Raw genomic sequence first — 21,091 nt, 5'->3', positions numbered from 1 at the left:
CCAATCCAGGGCCCCAGAATCCTGACGCCTTCAAGCCACCTGGCCTTCCTGTAACACCAAAACCTGAGGACTCTATGTAGGGGGACAGACCAGACTTTGTAACTGTTGGAGGAACAGCAAATTCATCCCTAAGAATTCTGTGTAGGTTGCAGGCAGGGAGCGGAGGGATCCCTCATCTTTGCTTCGTCACAATACAACTGCCAGCTGCCGCGCTGCCTTCGTTTCCCAGGCAGCTGGGATGCCAAGAGCCCCCTCTGAAATGCAGACATCTCTTGGGATGGGGAGGGTGGCTCTCTGCCTCTGACGACAGGGACAAATAACTCGTGGCCATTATAACAGAACCGGGCCTACGTATTCAGTGTATTATTAGCCTGACATTAAACACCACTTAAAAACAAAACAAAACCACCCGCCCACACAAACACATATCCCAAGACAGAAGATTACATAACGGCATCTGGAGTGATCTGCTGTGACAGTGAACATGGAGCCAGCCCGACCTGAGAGGTCTAGAAACGCCCAACACTGACGGGGCAACCTAGTCGCTTTCACACCCCTGTACTTTAGGTGAACACTGATCTAAATAACCATTGCTTTGTTCAGAGGGTGGAGCTCAAAAGAACCTTCTAGAAGGCTGTCATTCTGCTTGGAGAAATACCAAGCCACTACTGACTTGCTGACTACAAATATAACAATATGTTCTTCTACTGAGCCCAATTGTTCTGCTTAAGTCAAAAGAAAACAGGTGTATAAGCTCAAGGTAAGTTGTGCGTGGATCAGAAAGAAAGAAGATTCTGCTACCTGCCCCATTATAGTTTATGGCCATCACCCAGCCAGCCGGCGCCTGGGAACAGAGGAGCGTTGTTTTTGTTCCCCAGAGTCCATTAGCACCTGGACCAAGCCCAACGTCCGCCTTGTGAATGTGCTATACGTTTTGGACTTTCACTGCATAAACAAACAAAGCACAGGACTCCTGCAGATAAAAACTCCAGAAACAGGGTCCCAGTTCTAAAGCTAACACCAGGAAAACAAAATGTAGAAACAGTGGTCAAGTTTTTTTTTCCTGCAAATTGCAAAGCATAATTTCCCCCACTTAATTATTTGTAGTTCAAGTATGAACAACAAATGGGCTCAATAATACAAAATAAAGAATTTTGGAATCTCCTATTCTCTTCTTCCCTTCTGGAAGGGAGGGTTGCTTTGGTTCCTTGCTTTGAAATACAAGGAGCCACTACAGAGCCTCTGCGGTCACCCCTCACTCCACAGTCTGAGGTTTCCATAGCCGCAGACTGCTAAGAGACACATGAAGGAACACAGACATTTCAGAAGGAGGCTTCTGAAAAAAGGAGTGTCAAAAAAAAAAAAAAAACACCGCACAGTTGCTTCCTGGCTTTTGAAAAAAAGGCAATTTTGCAGTCAATGCCAAGATGATTGGTTAGCTTTGGGGGGAAGGGGGCATAAGAGGGTATAAAATAGCCCCCCTTGCTACTGACCTGATACGTGATGGCTTATAAATCACAATTTTAGCACGACAGAAACACACATTAAAGCAACAGTCTGCTGAATTTCAATTTATAGATAAGCAGATATATCAGAGAGCCAAAAGGCTCCCTGTAAAGCCCACACTGAAATCTCATAAAGGCAGCCCCAGTCCCAATGAAGCTAATGCTCTTAAACGTCTACAAATTCTACCATCCATATTCACCTCTGAGGTCCCAATATTTGCTCAATCCCTTCAAGTTCCATTTGTTTCCTTGTTTTAAACACATTTTCACTGAAGGCATAATAGTCACAAAGGCTTCAGGGTTGGGAGGCTCGTTCTAAAAGCTGCTCCTTCCTCTGAAACACCAAAGCAGGGGCCCTATGTCTGCTCACCCTCAGATATTTAGGTAGCAAGCTCACCAACAAGAGAACACAGAAACACAGACAGCAGGAATGCCTCTTGGAATGAAAAGTAGCCAATAAGCTGGTTTTGGTTTGGTTTCTGGTAGTGCTGGGAATTAAACCCAGGGGTGTTCAACTTTTCAGTAACAGCCCTAGCCCATTTTATTTTATGTTTTAAAACAAGATCTCATTAGGTTGGTGAGGGTCTCCCTAGGTTGCTTAGGGTGGCCTCAACGCTAAGATCCTACTGTCTCAGTCTCCCAAGTAATGCAATTACAAATGTGGGTCCCCTTGCCTGGCTAGTAAGATATTTTAATAAGAAATAAGTTGTGTACTTACTAAATTTGGGTGTGTGAGGAGCTTCTGGGACCATTAAGAATGACTCGTGACTACTACTTCTGCCTTTATGCAAATTCTTATAGATCACCACTGCCTTCAGTAGGCATAGAATACACTAAATAGGTGGAAAATAGAGATGGAATTTAGCCTTCACAACAACTAAAAAAATGAGAGAAGAGATAAAATCAAAATGTCTGCAATGGAAAAATAAAATGGACAAGCACAATAAAATCTAAACCAAAATTCAATGGTAAATCACAATCATGATAATGTTTGAGAGAGAGAGAGAGAGAGAGAGAGAGAGAGAGATATTGTGTGTGTGTGTGTGTGTGTGTGTGTGTGTGTGTGTGTGTGTGTAAATAACACTTTGGGCAACATTCTACTTTAATGCTTAGACATGTTAGCCAGTAAGTGGTATTATCAGTGGTTGAGGTTGATCAGGAGGAGTGTGATAAATAAGAGAAAGGAAAATAAAACAGGTAAGAAAAATCCTTATGAATAGAAAAAGATAAAGGAAAAGAACAAATGTCCAGAGATGTAGAAGATAGGAGAAAGAAAGGACAGAAGAGACGACCAGATCTGAAATGAGGTCAATGATGACCCGTTGGGTGGAGAGGCTCAGGGCTCCTTTAAGTACCCGATTGCTATGCTGAACATTTTAAATGCATTATCACATCTAATCTTCCTAATAGTTCTTGGAGGTATATTCTTAGTATCTCTAATTTGCAGAAAATAAACTAAGGCCCAAGACTACATAGCTATATAATGGTGAAACTGAGGTTTTACTTTAGATCTGTTTACTTCCAAAGGCTACTTTAAAAAATATCCATAGAGCAGTGAGGTGGCGCACACCTGTCGTCCCAGAACTCAGCAGGCTGAGAAAGAAGGATTACAAGCTCTAGGACAGTCTCAACTTAGCCAGACCTTGTTTCAAAGTAATAAATAAGAAGGATTGGGGTACAGAACCGGGTAGAGTGTTCCTCAAAAAAACATTCATACAATCTTAAGGTCCAACATTAATTTGCCTTGGACTTCATCTCAACACTATGTCTCAAGCGTCAGTTTCTCTGTTTCTAAATTAAATTCTTAAAAAATGAGAATCCCCCAAATAATTGTTATCATATTAAACTGATGAAATGATGGGAAATTTCCACCCTCGTTCTGCCCTTTTTGAGAATGTTACTACAATTCCTATTACTTTTTAAAAGATCACTCAGTATGAGCAGCAGCAAATCTCTTTTAAGCAGCATCACAACTGAGAGACAGAAAAATCTATAAAAACTCCATTCCTATTTCCCTTAACACTTTTTACTGTGCTGACCACAGGAATTGTAAAGAGAAAGGGGCTGAGAAATGGCATATAAAGGACCCAGACGTTTTACTCTTTGGTAACCATGTCAAATGTCCCTTCTCCTTATCACATCAATTGCACTATTCAAAGAAATAAAGAGAGAATGCTTGCGGGGATCAGAATGGCAGACTGAGAACTATGTCCACATGCCCTACCGAAATAAGGGAAAGACAGACATGGAAAATAATAAAGTCCTAATGATGCTGGAGAAGAAAGTGTGTTAATAGCGGTGCAGAAAGTGTGTGCAAATCCCGAAAGACAGAAAGCAGACAAGATGCGACTGGTGGAGAAATGGCAGCACAGACACCAAGAGGAAGAGCGCTCCTGGGGCCTTGGGCTATAAGGAAATCCTGGGGCTACACTCACAAGAACTTTCCCGGCCAGCCAGGCTCTCCCCTTCCCTCTGAGAAAACAGTAAGTTAAGAGCTGAGGGTTTCCACCACTGTCAAAAACCCAAGACGTATGATTGTGATCAAGTACAGATATGTCTGCAATCCTGAACATGTGGAAATGGCCCCCAAAACATGACTTTTTTCATGAAAACCCCTAAACAAATAAGGTTTGTATAAAAAAATAGGGTTACACCACTTAAACCTGGTTAGACAACCTTAAATCCTACAGAATGTTGTAGCCCAGGAACCTGCAAAAACTACCCTAAGAAATATTCAAGCACAATGGTATACCTACTGGCAGAGGAGCCTTAAGCCCTGGGGCGCTCATGTTTCCTACTCCTTTCAGATGAGGACTAGGTGGCTTTGCTTCTAATAGAGACCAATTTTCTCAAAATATAAAACCTGATCCTGGGGTTTAGCCTTCTTTATTAATCCACTGTTTTAATACTTGAGGTCAAGTCTTCATAGCTCTTCCACCTACACTTGCCACTTGGTACCGAGGTTACCCACAGCACCGTGCAAAGCCTGACCATGCTGAAAGAACCAGAATGGAGCGTACTTCCCAACCTTAGATTTTCAGGTGTCTCAGCTTTAAGTCTTTATATACTGCGGAAGCTCTCCCTTTCAATGTGAGAAAGCATAGCCATGATTGTTTTACCACTTGAGAATGTCGCTTTTAAATGACTTCTAATTTATGCCAAAGGCATTCCCAAAATTATCAAAGCCATCGCAGATAATATACTTCAAAAAAAAAAAAAAAAAAAAAAAAAAAAACCACGTGTTAGGGTAAAGCAGCCAGTAGGTGGTAGACCTCTGAAAAAACCTTAGGTGAATTCTGTGGCCTGGAACTTAAGCAGAGGTTGAGCATCTGTAGCAGAGCAAACCAGAGTCCACCCCAGACTTTCTTCTACCAGGATGCTGTGAGATGCACAAAACCCATTAACAGTAGCCCTACTTGCCTTGACAATTTCAAGGGGATAAACAATTTAACTGCTCCAGGACCTAGTATCCAGATACCCTACTATTAAGCTTGCATCCGAACCCACCTGCCCACCCACTCGTTTCAAAACAGAAATGGCAGCAAGGTACAGTGGTGCACACCTGTAATCTTACAACTTGGGATCCTGAGACAGGAGGACTGCAGGTTTGAGGCCAGTCTCAGCAACTTAGTGAGATCCTAATTCAAAACAAAAAATAAGGGATGGAGAAGAGTAGAATGCCCCTGGGTTCAATTCCCAGAAGGGAAAAAAATAAAAGTATGAGTAAATAAGTATGATGAATGAATAGGAAAGAGGGTGGAATGGATGAAAATAATATGCATGATTAGCTGGCCAAGCATGTAACCTGAAACACCTCCTTGAATATAAAACAAAAATGCAGCCGGGCGTGGTGACGCATGCTTGTAATCCCTGCACTTGGGAGGCGGAGACAGGAGGATAGCGCAGGTTCGAAGCCAGCCGTGCTGGCTTAAGAGACCCTGTTTCCAAATAAAATTATAAAAATAGGTCTGTGTAGGGAGTGTAGCCCGGACGTAGAGGGTTTCCAGGAATTCCAGTACCACCACCACCACCACCAAAAAAAAAAAAAAAAAAAGCAAAGGAGGTATTTTAAAAATTTGCAGGAACATTACAGAGAAGTGAAGCTAAAGATACAGCAGTAGAATTTTCAGAAGCAAAGGACTGAGGCAAAAGAAAGATGATAAAGAATAAAAGGAAGAAAACCTCCTTGACAAGAAGACAGGAGTGTTCTATGTTTCATGCCATACGTACAGTGGAAAACGTAAAACACACCCAGAACTGATTTAATAAAATTCCAGAAAAACCAAACTCAAAGAGAACTACAAACTCTTTGAAATCTTGGGTGAGGGGTGAGGCTACCTTTATAAAAATGGAAATTAAATTTCTCGCAAGCATTGATAAACAATAGAAGACAATGACTTCAAAGTTCTCAGGGGAAAAAAACTAATTTGAAGCTAAAATTTTTAAACAAAACTAACAGTCAAGAATATAGCTGAAATTAAGGCATTTTCAGACATTTAGGAATTTAGAACGTTTAACACTCACACAGGAAATCTCAAGATTGTTGAGGAAAATGAAAGGAAACCACAAAGAGGATGACTAGAGATAAGGGGCAGCTGCATCTGAAAGTACAGAAAGGAGAAGAGGCAGGAAACTAATTTAACATGTCTTGGAGCATTTAGTGGCATGTGATTTCTTTTTCTTAGGTTTAATAACCATCATACTTCTGGGTTTAATATAATTGCATTATAATATCTAATACAATTAGATATTATAGCTGCTGTAGGGGGCAGAATTAAAATTTTAGGATGAATTTTTTATAGACAAAACTTAGAAGACAATTACAGTGACAAAAGAGAAATACAATAAATCATCATAACAGAAAAAAATCTTTTAAGAGTAACAAAAAAGAAAGATCAATTGAACATTATAAAGTACACTGTTGGTAAAATTATAATAAAAGAAAACTGGGGTATGAGAGTAGAAGTTATAGTATGAATATATAAAATATTTATCTTTCTTATAAAGAAGGAAGCAGATACTCTTTACAGCTGAAATTTTAAAAATAGCCCTGCTAATTTCTTTCTTTTTTTTTTTTTTGTGGTACTGGGGTTCCTGGAAGCCCTTCTACCTCCAGGCTACACTCCCAGACCTATTTTTACATTTTTATTTGGAAACAGGGTCTCCTAAGCCAGCGCGCACAGCTGGCTTCGAACCTGCGCAATCCTCCTGTCTCTGCCTCCCAAGCGCAGGGATTACAAGCGTGCGCCACCACGCCCGGCGGTCCTGCTAACTTCTAAGGACATAAAGATAACTACTCAAAGAAACGAGAAAACTGCCAGTAAGTTAGCACCCAGGCCCACATCAGGAGAGGCCCTGAAGAAAGGATGCATCTCAGAGGCGCCCATGAGCGCACAGAGGAGGGCTGGGACCCCAGGCATTTGCAGGAGCTCTTGAAGTCCCTCCACTCTGAATGACCCAAGAACTTCCCGTGTGGAGGGAAAGGACAGATGGCTTCAGTGAGTGGTCATTTGAGCATTTCATTTAGTCCACTGACAGTTAAATTACTGAACCATCTAAAAATAGACTTATAAGAAGAATTCGTTTTCATTTATATTTTAACCTAGTTCTAAATGGTAAAGTCTCAGTAAAAGTCTCTGGCAAAACCTGAATGAAAATAAACCTTTTTATGCCTTGATGAAATGAAGAAATTTATGTTTCTTAAAGGAAAAATCTTCATAAATATTGGTGAAGCCAGTAAGTCCACACTAGGACATCTGAGGTTTGCAGCCTCAGTGACAAGAAATTCTGATAATGTACCGCAGCCCAGAGAACTCAAACACCCGGAAATGATTGTTGATTTGTTCACTGCTATAATTCTACTTAGTAGGAACACAAGTATTTGTTGAATGAACTAGATCTCTTGAACACTTTCACCTGACTCAACATTCCAGGATGTTCCCTTGTAAGGTGGTGCCCCTGTTTGGAGGGAAGCCTCACCCTCTACTAGGCTCTCCGTGGTATGCTTTGGGAAACCAGAGAGGAGTGCTTCTTACAGATCAGCTCAGGAAATAGGCAAGCCCCCCACAGTCCGCTCTCTACACAAATGATACTGTCAAAAGAAAAAAGGAAAAGCTCTTGTCGTGTACCTCAGCAAAGGATTTTTCAGATTTGTAGAGCCATGGGTGCCATTATGAAAAGCTAAATTAAACTTCCATATAGAGATGATGGTTATCAAGTGATCTGAAACCAAAAGTTTTAAGGAAATAAGCCTTGGCAGCACCACGTTTCTATAGATAGACAGACCCAAATATTTGAACAAAAGAGACAGATTTGTCTGAAACTCAACAGTATTTTCCTGACTCCAATCCTAAACCCTATTCAACAGCCAAGATCCTCCTTACGGTACTTTATGGAACAAGTCTCTTCAAATGATTGCTATACTTGAGCTAGCAGAGAAAAGGCCCAGTTATTCAACCACCTCTTTCCAAAGCACTGTTAACCACTTACAGCTATGGATGTTTCCAGTGTCGTTAGAATGGTGGACAGGCATACACCTAGTATTCAATGGAAACGAAGTAGGGCAAGTACATAAATCACGCAGTCTATGACTTCCAAAAAAACCAACTAACTGAGCTGTTCTTTCAAATGGCAGAGAGAGTTGGTTAGCTGTTTTGTTTCTAAACAGGACAAATTCGTGTTCTAGTGTCTCTTTTTTTTCCTTCAAAGGGAAGAATGAAAAAACCCCACCACAATAGTGATTAAATATGATGACATGTAAATGATAAATGTGTAGAAATATGGCGAGCTATCAACCCAGACCCTGCCACCTGGCATCACTGCCATTAATGCTGTCACCCTTCTTTTTTTCTCTCTTTTTTTTTTTTTTTGGTGGTACTGGGATTCCTGGAAACCCTTCTACACGCCCAGACTGCCTACTGTATCTCACCTTTGTGAAAGATCTCACATAAAGGGAAACAATGAGAAGCCTGGTGACACTGACTCTCCTGGGTACAGAACGGTTTCTAGGGCTGGGAGTGGGGAGATGGTGAGGATGAGGGTATTTGTAAATTTTGACCCTAATTATATTTTGTAGGTACCTCTTTCTCAAAAAGTGAACAAATTTTCTTCTTCTAAGACTTTTCTTTGGAAATGTTAGATATGCACAAAGACATGAGCAACGAGCTAATAGATTATGTGGGTTTGCCAAATTGGAGCGCAAAGTAATTGGAAAGTCCAGCACAGGGAAAGGTCACCCCAGAAAATCTCGCTCTTCAAGAAGGCTTGGCAAGAACGAAAAAATGAGATTTTAATCACTGCAGCTAATTACACAGAAGACTAAATCACAAGAAGAGTTATTTAAGTGTCTTAAATACAATAAAAAGTAATTAACAAGAAGCGCCATCTTGACAGCTTCATGTCACAAACCAGGCCTGAAAGGATCAGCTAATTCCCAACCTGGGAGCCAGAGAATGAGAAACGACTGCAGGTTTGATCTTTTTATTTTTTATTTAAACTGTTTTGATTAACAGATAACAACTCCTGCCAACTCCACGGTGAAGTTAATCAAGAAAAAAATTTTAATCTATTAGTAGAATGATGAACCTTGTTTCCATTGATTCCCCGGAGGGTGAGAGATGGGTTGCTGAAGCCTGGGACACAGCAGCTTCCCCCACCCCATGGTCCTGAGCCTCACACCCATACATCAAGAGGAAAAACAGAAGGATTTCGCTGAGCCCTTCTGAGGACACAGACAATGCACATACTTTGCATGTGAAATACATCTAAAAATCTGCTTTGAACTAGCCCTTTGGGGGACTTCATCTGATCTGCTGCTTTCTTCTCCTTCCCCTGGAATCACCACTTCAGAGGAACTCTTGCACTCAGAGAGGTCTTCTGGTGGTGCTGGCAGGCCTAAAGGCAGGCAAGCAGGCCCTATGATGCCAGCAGCATTTAGACCGGATCTCTTCTTCCTTCCAAACCACTTCTACGAGCTTGAACAAAGTCCACCATTCAGAGGAGCAATGCCCACCAGAGGCTCTTTCTACCCTCCCCACACTATCTGTGACCATGCCCAAAGCAACAGGGAGATGCTACTGAGGGGAATCGGGGGGCCTAGAACACACCTGGCATTACAGCCCACGCCGCCCATCCCACTAAGCCATTGTTTTGTCTCCAAATCTACTTCATACTGGGGATGTCTGTAATCATCATTAAGTACTTCATAAAATACTATAATAATCCCTGAAATATAAGCACACAAAGACCACATGTTTACGAAACATTTGCACACTTTAAAAAGATTTAGTAGAGAGGAATGGTTGAAAGTGGCTACAACATAAGCAAGGGGCAACTATGATCAGTGAAAGGGTAAAAACCTCAAAAAATATATAGTTTATAATTATATAAAAATATAATTATATAAAAATTATATATAATTATATAAAAATATATAAAATTTAATTATAAAGTATATAATTTATAATAATATAAAGTTTATAATTATATATAAAGTTTATATAAAAATACATAAAGTTTATAATCAAGTCTTCATTCCAAACAGGAAGTTATTTGGTTCACCAGGATATCAAATAGGTGAGCCATGCTGCCCATACATCAGAAATTTGAAAATATAAGCATTTTTAGGTTTAAATGAAAATATTTTAAACACGTCTTTAAAAATTCCCTTGTCTAGCCAAAGTTTTGTTTTTTTTTTGGTTTTTTTTTTTTTTTTTTTTTTTGGTGGTACTGGGGATGTAACCCTTCTACCTCCGGGCTACACTCCCGCACCTATTTTATATTTTATCTGGAAAGAGGGTCTCTTAAGCCAGCAAGGCTGGCTTCAAACCTTCTTGATCCTCCTGTCTCAGCCTCCCAAGTGCAGGGATTACAAGTGTGCACCACCACACCCGGCTTTATTCTTTATTTTGAGCCAGGGTCTCACTGAGTTGCAAAGGGCCTCACTAAGTAGCTGAGGCTATCTGAGAATTGCGATCCTCAAGATCCTCGGGTCTCAGACTCCCTGATGTTGGGATTGCAAGCCTGTGCCACCACACCTGGCTTATTTTTTTCTTCTGAAATAGAGTCTCATTAAGTTGTTGAGGGTCTCACTAACTTACTGAGGTTGGCCTTAAACTTGCCATCCTCTTGTCTTATTCCTCGCAAGTACTAAGATCATAGGTGTGTATATTTTACCACCATGCCCGGCTCTAGCCAAAGTTTTAAAAATACTAGCCTTTAAGTCAGGTAAAAGATTTTTGGTATTATAACTTAATTTTTAATAAGTTGAATAATTTCAATATCCTTTTTATTTAATTTTATTGTAGTACTAGAAATTAAACTCAGCAGTATTATACCTGATCTACAATCCCAGCCCTTTAAAATTTCTTTTGAAATATGATCTAAGTTGCTGAGAACCTCACTGAATTGCTGAGATTGGCCTTGAACCTTTGATCCTCCTGTCTCAGCCTCTCAAGCACTAGAATTATAGGTGTGTACCACTAAGCACTATGCTTGGCACTAGATATTCTTTTTTCAATCTTTTTCAATACCTCAACTTTTCTAAAATACTTTTGGGATTTTAGAAAGTACACCCAGAACAAACTTTAGGCAAAGAGAAAATAAATAGAAGCACTTAGTCAAGTTGGAACACAAAAAGCACACCACTAATTGGGCGTGGTGGCTCACGCTTGCAATCCCAGCATTTGGGAGGCTGAGACAGGAGGATCCAGGTTCACAGACAGCCTCAGCTACTTAGTGAGGCCACCTGCAACTTAACGAGACCCTATTTCAAAATAAAGAACAAAAAATAGGGCTGGGGGTGTAGCTCAGAGGTAGACTGCCTCTGGGTTCCATCCCCAGCGTGAAGGAGAAGGCAAAGAAGGAGAAGAAGAAAAAGAAGAGAAGGAGGAGGAGAGAAGGAGGAGAAGCCACAGCAGCAGCAGCAGAAGCAGCAGCAATACACCTCACTAAGGTCCACTAGCTGGAGATGACCTGTACCTCTACCACTGAGCTTCCAATAAACAAATAAGAGAGGAAACTATCTTCATTAAATACTATACAAATTTTACATTACACATTTGTACTGGTTTTGACTGGATACAAATTTTAATTTTGACTAGGTACAAATTTTACAATATTGACTAGATAAAAGAAAAATCTGTAACCATCTCAAGTAAAGAAACATCCAAGTATTCCAGCAGTATTATGCGCCACAAAGGGATCCTGATCACTACAGTGAACAAATCATTCAGCAAATTAATTGAGCTCCTACCATCTGCCGGATAATGGGGCTACGATAAACAATAAAAGAGACAAAAGTCCTATTTCCAAGAGAACAGTCTAAGGAGGGTGGAGTAAATAATAATAATGATAATAGATATTATTATGTAATTTCAGATATACATCTGAAAAACTAAAAAACAAACAAAAACCAGTAATCAAATTTAAAAATAGGCAAATGATTGAAACAGATATTCCTCAAGGGAAGACTTATGAATGGCCACAGGTATATAGAAAATTGCTTCCCATCACCAGCTATCGGGAAAATGCAAATCGAAACCACAAATTCCGGATGTGGTGGCGCATGCTTGTAATGCCAGCATTTGAGAGGCTGAGACAGGGGGGTCTTGGTTTGTGGACATGCAACTTAGTGAGACTTTGTTTCATAATAAATAATAAAACATAGGACTGGGGGTTTAACTCGGAGGTAGAATGCCCCTGGGTTCTATCTCCAGTACTGCCCAAAAGACAAAAATACAAAAAAACAAAAACAAAAACAAAAAACCCCCACAAGATATCATCTTATCCTAGTGAGAATAGCTATTATCAAAAAAGCAAAGCTTAGTAATTGATGCTGACAAGGAAGAGAAGGCCCTCACACACTGCTGGTGGGAGTGGAATCTTGTACAGCCATTACGGAGAACAGTAAGGAGGCGCCTCCAAAACTAAAAATAGAGCAAAGAGATGAACCAGAAATCTCACTTCGGGGTGTATTTCCAAAGGAAATAAAATCAGCATTTAAAGGCGATATCTGCACAAGCAGAAGGAATAATCTCAGTCAAAATAAATACATGTGAACCTTTGGGTTTCATGGCACAGAGCATGAAAATAACAGTCTACACTGGAAATTTTTATGAGTCGGCTGCCTCAAACTACCCTAAAAATTAAAGAATCCTGAAAAATACTCCCTGGATATCTGATATTAAGCAGTATAAACTTCTTTTTTTAATATACACTGGCAGCTGGGCATGATGGTGCACTCCTATGATACTAGCACTTGGGAAGCTGAGACAGGAGGATTAATCGCAGGTTTGAGGCCAGCCTCAGCAACTTAGTGAGACTCTCATTAACTTAGTGAGACCCTGTTTCAAAACAAAAAGCAAAAAGGGCCGAGGATGTAACTTGGAGGCAGAAGGTCCCTGGGTTCAATCCTCAATATAAAAAGGAGGAGGAGGAGGAAGATAGAACTGTATGTTGGCAGCAGCTAAATGAGATAATATAGTCTAATGGAGTGTTAAATAAACATTGGCAGAGGCCCTCTGCCAAAGAGAGAGAGAGGCGGATTTTTATAGACATGAAACTGTTTCCCCCACTAAAGAGCAAGAAGGAGCAAGCAATAATCTACAGAGATGACTCTGATTGACAGTAGAAGCTTTCCTATGGCGGAATACCGCGTTCCAGCTCCCGATGAGGAGCACCTACTCACCTAAGGAGTGGTGATACAGTGGAAGCGCATCACCATTTACAATCTTTCACATTTTAAAAATATTTATCTGATTCGTCAAAAACCAGCGTCTCCCAAATCTATCCCTGTGGTGGTGTGCCGGTGATGACATCAGAAGTCTATGCTGAGCTCCTCCTGCCAAATACAAGCCCTCCAATTGCTGTGTGAACATTAGCAACATTAATAAATCCAGGAGTGGGAGCTGGCTAAAAATAGTCACTTCCTAATGTGAAAGTGAGAGGGAGGGGAAAGAGGCACCGGCTTGATAGTTTCTAGAAGCTCAACAACCACAAGATCCTCGTCCTTTCAGGGCAGCACCGGAGTTATGTATTTCTGCTGATGGGCTTCACTGTACTTTCAATAAGACAATCCTTGTTTTGATGAAAAACCTATTCTTCTCTTCCCCTTCAAGATGCCCGCATAAAAGGAAAGAAAAATACCAGTTTGGTAACAAACAGCACTTAAGACTGTTAAATAGAGAGGGAAACAATTACCATGCTGGTATATTTTATGCAAAGTAAGAACTGCTACTGGGGCCTGACTGATTGTTTTAATATTTATCGTGGAAGCGTGGCCCAGCAGGCTTCTTCCTTCCCTATCAGGTGCCTCCCATGAAAGATTCTGTTCATCAAGCAGCCTACCAAGAGACCTCGCGATGTAACCAGGGTCCAGCCAAGACAGCACAAGACCACAAATCTAGCATTTACTGATTCTGCACCTCCATGCAAAGAAAATGCCCAAATAACCTCTTCCCCGCTTCTTTCCTTCCTTCCCAGCTTCCCTCCCTCCTTTCTAGAGGATCTACAACTCAACTTCCTAAACCAACATAGAGAGAATCTTTTGAACCAGTGTTGAATACTACCTAGGGCAGGCTTGAAACTTAATAAACAGCATTATTAATAGTAATAACAGCATACTTCAGAACGCCAAGCACACAGAGCCAAATAAATCTTAAATAACAATAATAATGAACATATATGATTTGCTAATGAGTGATTATAAAGCACTGTGCAAGTAGAAAGTGCTACACAGGCACATAATTATAAACTAGCAGGTTAGGCGCACAAGAGATCACCGCAGAGCAGAAGGAAGCAGACACTTGGTTGAGCTACTTGAGACGACAGCTGGATCCTCGCCAGCCAGACACTCACATTCCTCCGATGGTGACAGTGGCACAGGTACGCTCTGAAAAGGCAGGCACGGTTTCTGTGGCTGGGCTGGCAGGCCTAATGTAGTCCACCGTCACGTTGACCTGCAAATAAAGAATCAAGGGAGTGAGGCTCAGGAGTCTGCCACGGGGCTCACTAGCAGCCACACATGCTTGCACACAGTTTGACTTGCTGGCTCTAAGATCTTAGAAAACAATAAAGATGCCGGGCGTGGTGGCGCACGCTTGTAATCCCCGTGCTTGGGAGGCGGAGACAGGAGGATCATGCGGGTTCGAAGCCAGCCACGCTGGCTTGAGAGACCCTGTTTCCAAAATAAAAAGTATAAAAATAGGTCTGGGAGTGTAGCCCGGAGGTAGAAGGGCTTCCAAGAATCCCCGTACCACCACCACCACCACAAAAAAAAAAAAAAAAGGGATAGCTGTGGAACAGGTGGGAAAAACATTTGCAAAGGACACGTCTGATAGGGATAGTTATCCAAAATATACAAAGAACTCTTGAAACTCAACAATAAGAAAAGGAACAAAGTGACCCAAAGTGGAAACTGACCAAGGATAGGAAGGAATTAGAGGAAAAAGTAATGCACATCCTATGTCATTATTTAAACAATGAAATACCACTGTACACCTCCTAGAATGGCCCAAATCCAGACGACTGGAAACACCAAATGTTTCTCAAGGATGTGAAGCAACAGGAACTCTCATTGACTCTTAAGGGGAAATGCAAAATTGTACAGCCCCTTTGGAAGATTGATGGTTTCTTACATGATTAAGCATACCTTTATAATCCGATCTATAAATATAGCTCCCAGGAACTTACATGAAGGAGATGAAAAATTTTCCATACAAAAGCCTGTATCTAAGCCAATTGTGGTGGCACTAACCTGTAATTCCAGTACTTAGGGGCTGGGACAAGAGGATCATTGGCTAGAGGAGAGCCTCAGTAAATTAGTGAGACCTTCAGCAACTTAGTGAGACTCTATTTTGAAATAAAAATAAAAATAAAAATAGGGCTGGGGGTATAGCTCAGAGGTAGAACATCCCTGAGTCCAAACCCTAGTTCCATACAAAAACAAAAACCTATATATGGATGTTAATAGCAGTTTAGTTTATAAACTACCAAAACTTAGATATAACCAAGATGTTCTCCTGTAGATAAATGAATAAAACCTGCTACACCCAAACAACGGATTATTCAGTCTAAGAAATAAATGAGCTATCAATCCATGAATACGCAAGGAGGAACCTTAGATGTATATTAGTAAATAAAAGAAACAATTCTGAAATATTGTTTAATTGCAACTATATGACATTCTGGAAAAGCACAAGTAGGAAGAAAGTAAAAAGATCAGTGGTTGCCAGGGGACAAAAGGAGAAAGGAGAAAATGGGTACCGCACAGGGGATTTTTAGGGCAAGGATTCTGTTCCAAATGATAACATAACGGTGAACACATTCCATTTTGCATTTGTCAAAACCCACAGAAGGTACAATACCAACCATGAACCCTGCAGACTCGGGGTGATGATGTACCAAAGTAGGTTCATCAATTTTAACAAGTATTCTGCTCTAGTGTGGGGCACCACACACACACACACACACACACACACACACACACACACACACACACACAAACAATGTATGTTCTCTGTATTTTCTGTTCAGTTTTGCTATGAACCTACTAAAACTTCTCTAAAATAATTTAGTCTTTTTTAAAAGGAAAGAATGAAAAAAGCTAAGAGAAAGATGAATAGCCAAATCTGCGTGACACTGTGAGAGATTATGGTGAGACAGTCCTTTCACCTATTCTGTGTCATACTATTTTGAAGATCTGTGTTTAAAATATGACCCAAGCCGGGCGTGGTGGCACACGCTTGTAATCCCCGCACTTGGGAGGCTGAGACAGAGGATCGCGCAGGTTCGAAGCCAGCCTCAGCTACTGAGTGAGGCTCTCAGCAACTTAGTGAGACCCTGTTTCCAAATAAAATATAAAATGGGTCTGGGAGTATATCCCGGAGGTAGAAAGCCTCTGGGTTCCACCCCCAGTACCATAAATAAATAAATAAATAAATAAATAAATAAATAATAAAATAAAATATGACCCACCCCTCAAGAGAAACTGCAGTTGTCAGTCTGCCATACCTTCTCATGGACCAAGTTAAGAGGTATCAAGATGAACAAATATAACAATCCATAGACGAGCAAAAAAGGCGACCTAACTGAGGGGATGGGAAGGGAGAAGAGGGAAACTCTAAAGCACATGATGTACTTAAACATATCAAAGTCAATCTCTAGCCAAGCATGGGAAGGAGGGATGGGGAGGGAATGGGGTGGGGATTGGGTATGGGCTAATTGGGTGATGTATGTATGTATATTGCACCGATAAAAAATTTTAAAAAAATAAAAAAATGCCTGAAACTGGTTTCACAGCATGTAAATCAAAACAGCACAACTAGCTAGGTCCAACAGTAGCACAGCTAGATTAAGAAAATTAATTGGGGGCGAGGACAGAGGGTAGAAGGGACCAGAATATAATGTTTAGGTTTAGAATTAACAAAAGATACATGTATAGATACATGCAAAAGGTATAAAATGGGAACACTGCTTAAGTAGGTGAATACCCTGAGCAGTATTTTTTTTCTTTAGCAAACTCTGGAAAATTAGCATATTTATGTATCAGAAGAAACAAGTATAAGGAAGCCATTTGCAAACATACAGGTTATGTCTAGATGCTTGATTTGGGCCATAGCTGAGGTGCTAATATAGTTTGGATTTAAAATATACCCCCTTGGAGGCTGCCGTGTTCAGCATGGCTGGGTACAATGTGTGTCCCCGCCCAGCTGCAGTCAGTCTCTGACTCTCTCTCTGTCTCTCTCTCTCTCTCTGACTCTCTCTCTCTCTCTCTCTCTCTCTCTGTCTGTCTGTCCCCCCACACCCTAAGGACCTAAAGTCCTGGCACCTGCTTGGCAAAACTGACTGCAATTTCCAGACCCATAAGCAAATACATTTTCCTTCCTCTAGGTACCTGCATGTCAGAGGTGAGGATCACAGCAGTGAGAATGCTGACTGAGTGAGATGTGCATCTCAACTGAAGACACACCTGAGCTCAAACAGCCTGAACCATCCCTCAAGTCCAGAACCTCTTTGGTAATATAACTCATTTTCCCCAATCCACATATTGCACAGCATCAAGTTCAGACACACTGCTGGTTAGCGCCGTTAAAATCCTTCCACATCATCTGCTCTTCAGAAATTCATTTTAAAAACAAACATAGAAATTTGGAAAAGGACATCTGCCTCAAAATTCCAACTGGCAGATCACTCACTTGAATGCTATCATATCATGTTTCAGAAGGAAAAAAAAAGCCACAAAGAACATGAAAATTAAGAGCCGAGATTGAGATGATCTTTCTTATGAGACTGACTGTCCAAACACAAAACAAAGACAATAAGAAGTGATAAAGACTATACCTAAAGTCAGATAACTACACTGAAATCATCCTTGGGTCTTAGTACCTCTCTAAAGCTAAAAACATGGGGAGAGGAATCTAATCAGCCAGGAGGACTGGCCACGTAATAGCACCTCCAATGTAAAGAGGTTTTTATCATTTTCTGCAAGTGCATGGCCAGATTAACCCAAGCCAGTGAACAAGACAGAGCCAGGAATGGGAGGGCTGGGAGAGCTGCGCACAGAGACATGGGGCACCCGGGGGGCTGGGAGGGAAAGAAGAACTCGTGGTGTTGTCTATGTTGGTACACCTGGAACTCAAGGCCTTACAGCTCACCAGCAGAAAGCAGGAAGAGGCCAAAAGAGCACAGGATTATCCAGAGTCACAGCTAAAACCACACCGGAAATCTCAAGTGTGAGCCAAGCCTCAAGGGTGGCCAAGTCATGGAATGAAAGATATCTCAGAAAGATATCTCAGGGTCAAGTTTAAATAGGGCATAGCCACAGGGTATGGTCCAATTTGAGGCATTCAGCTGGAATTTAATAAAATGTGAAAATGAGGAACGTCATCCACATAGCATTGTATTTTCACACAATTCACCTAATAAGCTCAAGCCCTCAATTCTATTAGCAAGGTTGGGGAGGGGGATAGAATCCCCACTTAAAAATAAACTGAGTGAATTTATTAAAAAAAATAAATAAACTGAGTGAATCTCAAGGTTACCTTGTACCTTCCAATGCCAAGGCTGCTCCTCAGCATGCACAAGGAAGGGACAGCAGCTGTTCAGAGCAATGCGCCTCCACCCAGAGAAAGAGCACTACTTCACTAAGAAGGCCACCTGCTGCTAAGACCTGAGGATTGCTGTTCGCGAACAGTCTTAGCTACTTAGTGAAGCCCTTTGCGACTCACTGAGACTCTTGCAAAAAAGAAAAGGACTAAAAAATAGGGCTGGGTTGTATCTCAGAGGTACAATACCCCTGAGTTCCATCGCCAGTACTGCAATAAATAAATAAATAAACAAACAAATAAATAAATAATAATGCAGACCACCTGCTGGTGATTGTTAATAAGTGGTAGACATGATAGAATAATAATAATGACAAATAATAGGAAACATCTGTGCATCTTCCAGGGCCAGAAGGCTAACCAGAGATGCTGGCCCAGAACTGCCTTCCAGGGATATCCACAGGAAGACAGAAAAAGAAAGGAAAAGGGGGTGGGGGAAAACACCTTTAATCTCCAAGAACCAAAAGAAACAACTACGTTTATCAGCCAGTTCATTATTTCCTATATCTAGAAAAAGAGAATTGCAAATAAGTTAAAGATGAAAGAGCTCTTTGTGGAGGCAACATCATTAAAGAAAATCTGAAATACAAATAAGGTCCTGAGAATAGCCCACAGCCAAGACGCACACCTGCAGGAACTATGCCAAACCAAGAATTAAAGCCAATGTGTAATTAGCATTTATGTCCACTCCTGTGGATTCAGAGATCCGTTCCTCTGTCTTACAGTTTTTCATCTCTAGATATTCATCACTGACCTGTCAATCACTTGAAAAAGACCCAAGGTTTAAACAGTTTCAATTAAAATAGCTGCAAATCATAGCAATGTCTGTCTGAATAAAGGGGAACCTGAATTTTGAGGTTGTAGATAGGTACAAATGGAATGAATCGCATAAGTTAAGGAGAAGAAACTGATCGATAAAGATGTGGTCCTTCCTTTTTAAGCAGAGATACATCTACAAATGTTGTACACGCAGGTATTTTAAATATATGTGACCAAAAAAAGCTATGCAACTGACCCATAGTCTGATTTCTTTTTGTTTTGTTTGTTTGTTTGTTTTTGGTGGTACTGGGGTGGAACCCAGAGGCTTTCTACCTCCAGGCTTTACTCCCAGACCTATTTTATACTTTATTTGGAAACAGTGTCTCACTAAGTAGCTGAGGCTGGCTTCGAACCTGTGTGATCCTCCTGTCTCAGCCTCCCAAGCGCGGGGATTACAAGCGTGCGCCACCATGCCCGGCTCTGATTTCTTTTTGAAGCAATAACCACAAGGAGCCCTGGGTTCCACCTGTTGCTCTCATAAAAATCATGAAACATGGTTGCATCTTTCTCTTCACCTGAAAAATGAGAGCACTAGACTGGACCTTTATAAGCATCACTTGAGTCACCACTAAAAGATAACATAGCCAGAAATGCTATTTTTCTTAAACCCTTTGTAATTTTTTAATTTACTCAATTAACTGGAACACACAGACTAAAAGTGCCTGGAGAGGAAAGATCATGTCTTTTATTCACAGAAATATCTGCCATAGGGTTTGCATAGTAGCAGGTGCATATGCAGTAAATATTTATGAATGTACATACACAGGAACCCTTTCAGACATAAGAATTCTGAAGGACACCATTGAAATGAGAAGCTTAGGCTGTGTGTGTGGGCGGGGGGGTGGGGGGGGGACCAAGGATTGAACCCAAGGGCATTCTACATCTAAGCTGTATCTCCAGCCCTATTTTTTATTCTTTATTTTGAAACAGGGTCTCACTAGGTTGTGGAAGGCCTCACTAAACAGCTTAGGCTGGCTGCAAATCTGTGATTCTCCTGTTTCAGCCTCCAAAGTACTGGGATTACAAGTGTGCACCACCACACCCAGCTAAGCTTAGGCATTTAAGGACCACCTCCCAGGCAGGAGACTATGATGCAGTTCTTTGTTTTTTTTTTTTTTGGGGGGGTAAATAAGAAAAGCATATTTATTTCAACTTTGGGTGTGGTGGGGGAAAACTGGAAAAAAATATTTTGAAAAAATATTTTTTTTCAAATATTTTTTCAAATAAGGCTCTGATGCTTAATAAAGGCAACTACCATAAAAGACTAAGCAAGCAAAATATACATCATTTATCATTAAATTTGTTTTATATAGCGGTTCTAAAAGATAAAAAAAAAAAAAGTATAGCAGATAATCTGACTCATCCTCAGTCCATTAGATTTGGAATTTTCCTTGAAATAAATTCCAGGAACCCCTCAGAGTAACTAAAGAAGACCAAATTTATATCTAATTTTCTCATAAGGTCTGAAATAGTTTAGTAGAACAAAACTGCTTTGGACTACACTTCAGAAATTCTAGCATCTATGGATATTTTTCTTATAAGCATCGGCCTGAAAAATATCAAACCACCAAAGAACTTCATAGACTTTGATGCTGCTGCTGATAATAAAATGCCAAAATGTGAGCTACCTAAGCAGTGAAGATGGAGCAGAAGAAAAACAACTGC

General features: G+C 40.7%; 1 protein-coding gene across 1 annotated transcript in view; it reads right to left on the bottom strand.

Annotated features, from left to right (window-relative positions):
- Positions 1 to 21,091, bottom strand: part of SND1 (staphylococcal nuclease and tudor domain containing 1) — a gene marked incomplete at its 3' end in the record, with an annotated part of 461,155 nt that overhangs the window by 227,439 nt on the left and 212,625 nt on the right. Inside the window, exon 12 of the mRNA XM_080701065.1 lies at positions 14,361 to 14,461. Coding sequence (XP_080557191.1) covers positions 14,361 to 14,461 — 101 coding nt within the window. The remainder of the gene's footprint in view (positions 1 to 14,360; positions 14,462 to 21,091) is intronic.

The sequence above is a fragment of the Muscardinus avellanarius genome (genome assembly GCF_963383645.1).
Source record: "Muscardinus avellanarius genome assembly, chromosome: 9".
In the NCBI taxonomy this organism is placed as follows: Eukaryota; Metazoa; Chordata; class Mammalia; order Rodentia; family Gliridae; genus Muscardinus; species Muscardinus avellanarius.
Note: the sequence above shows the minus strand (reverse complement) of the source record. Positions and strands in the feature narration are given on the sequence as shown.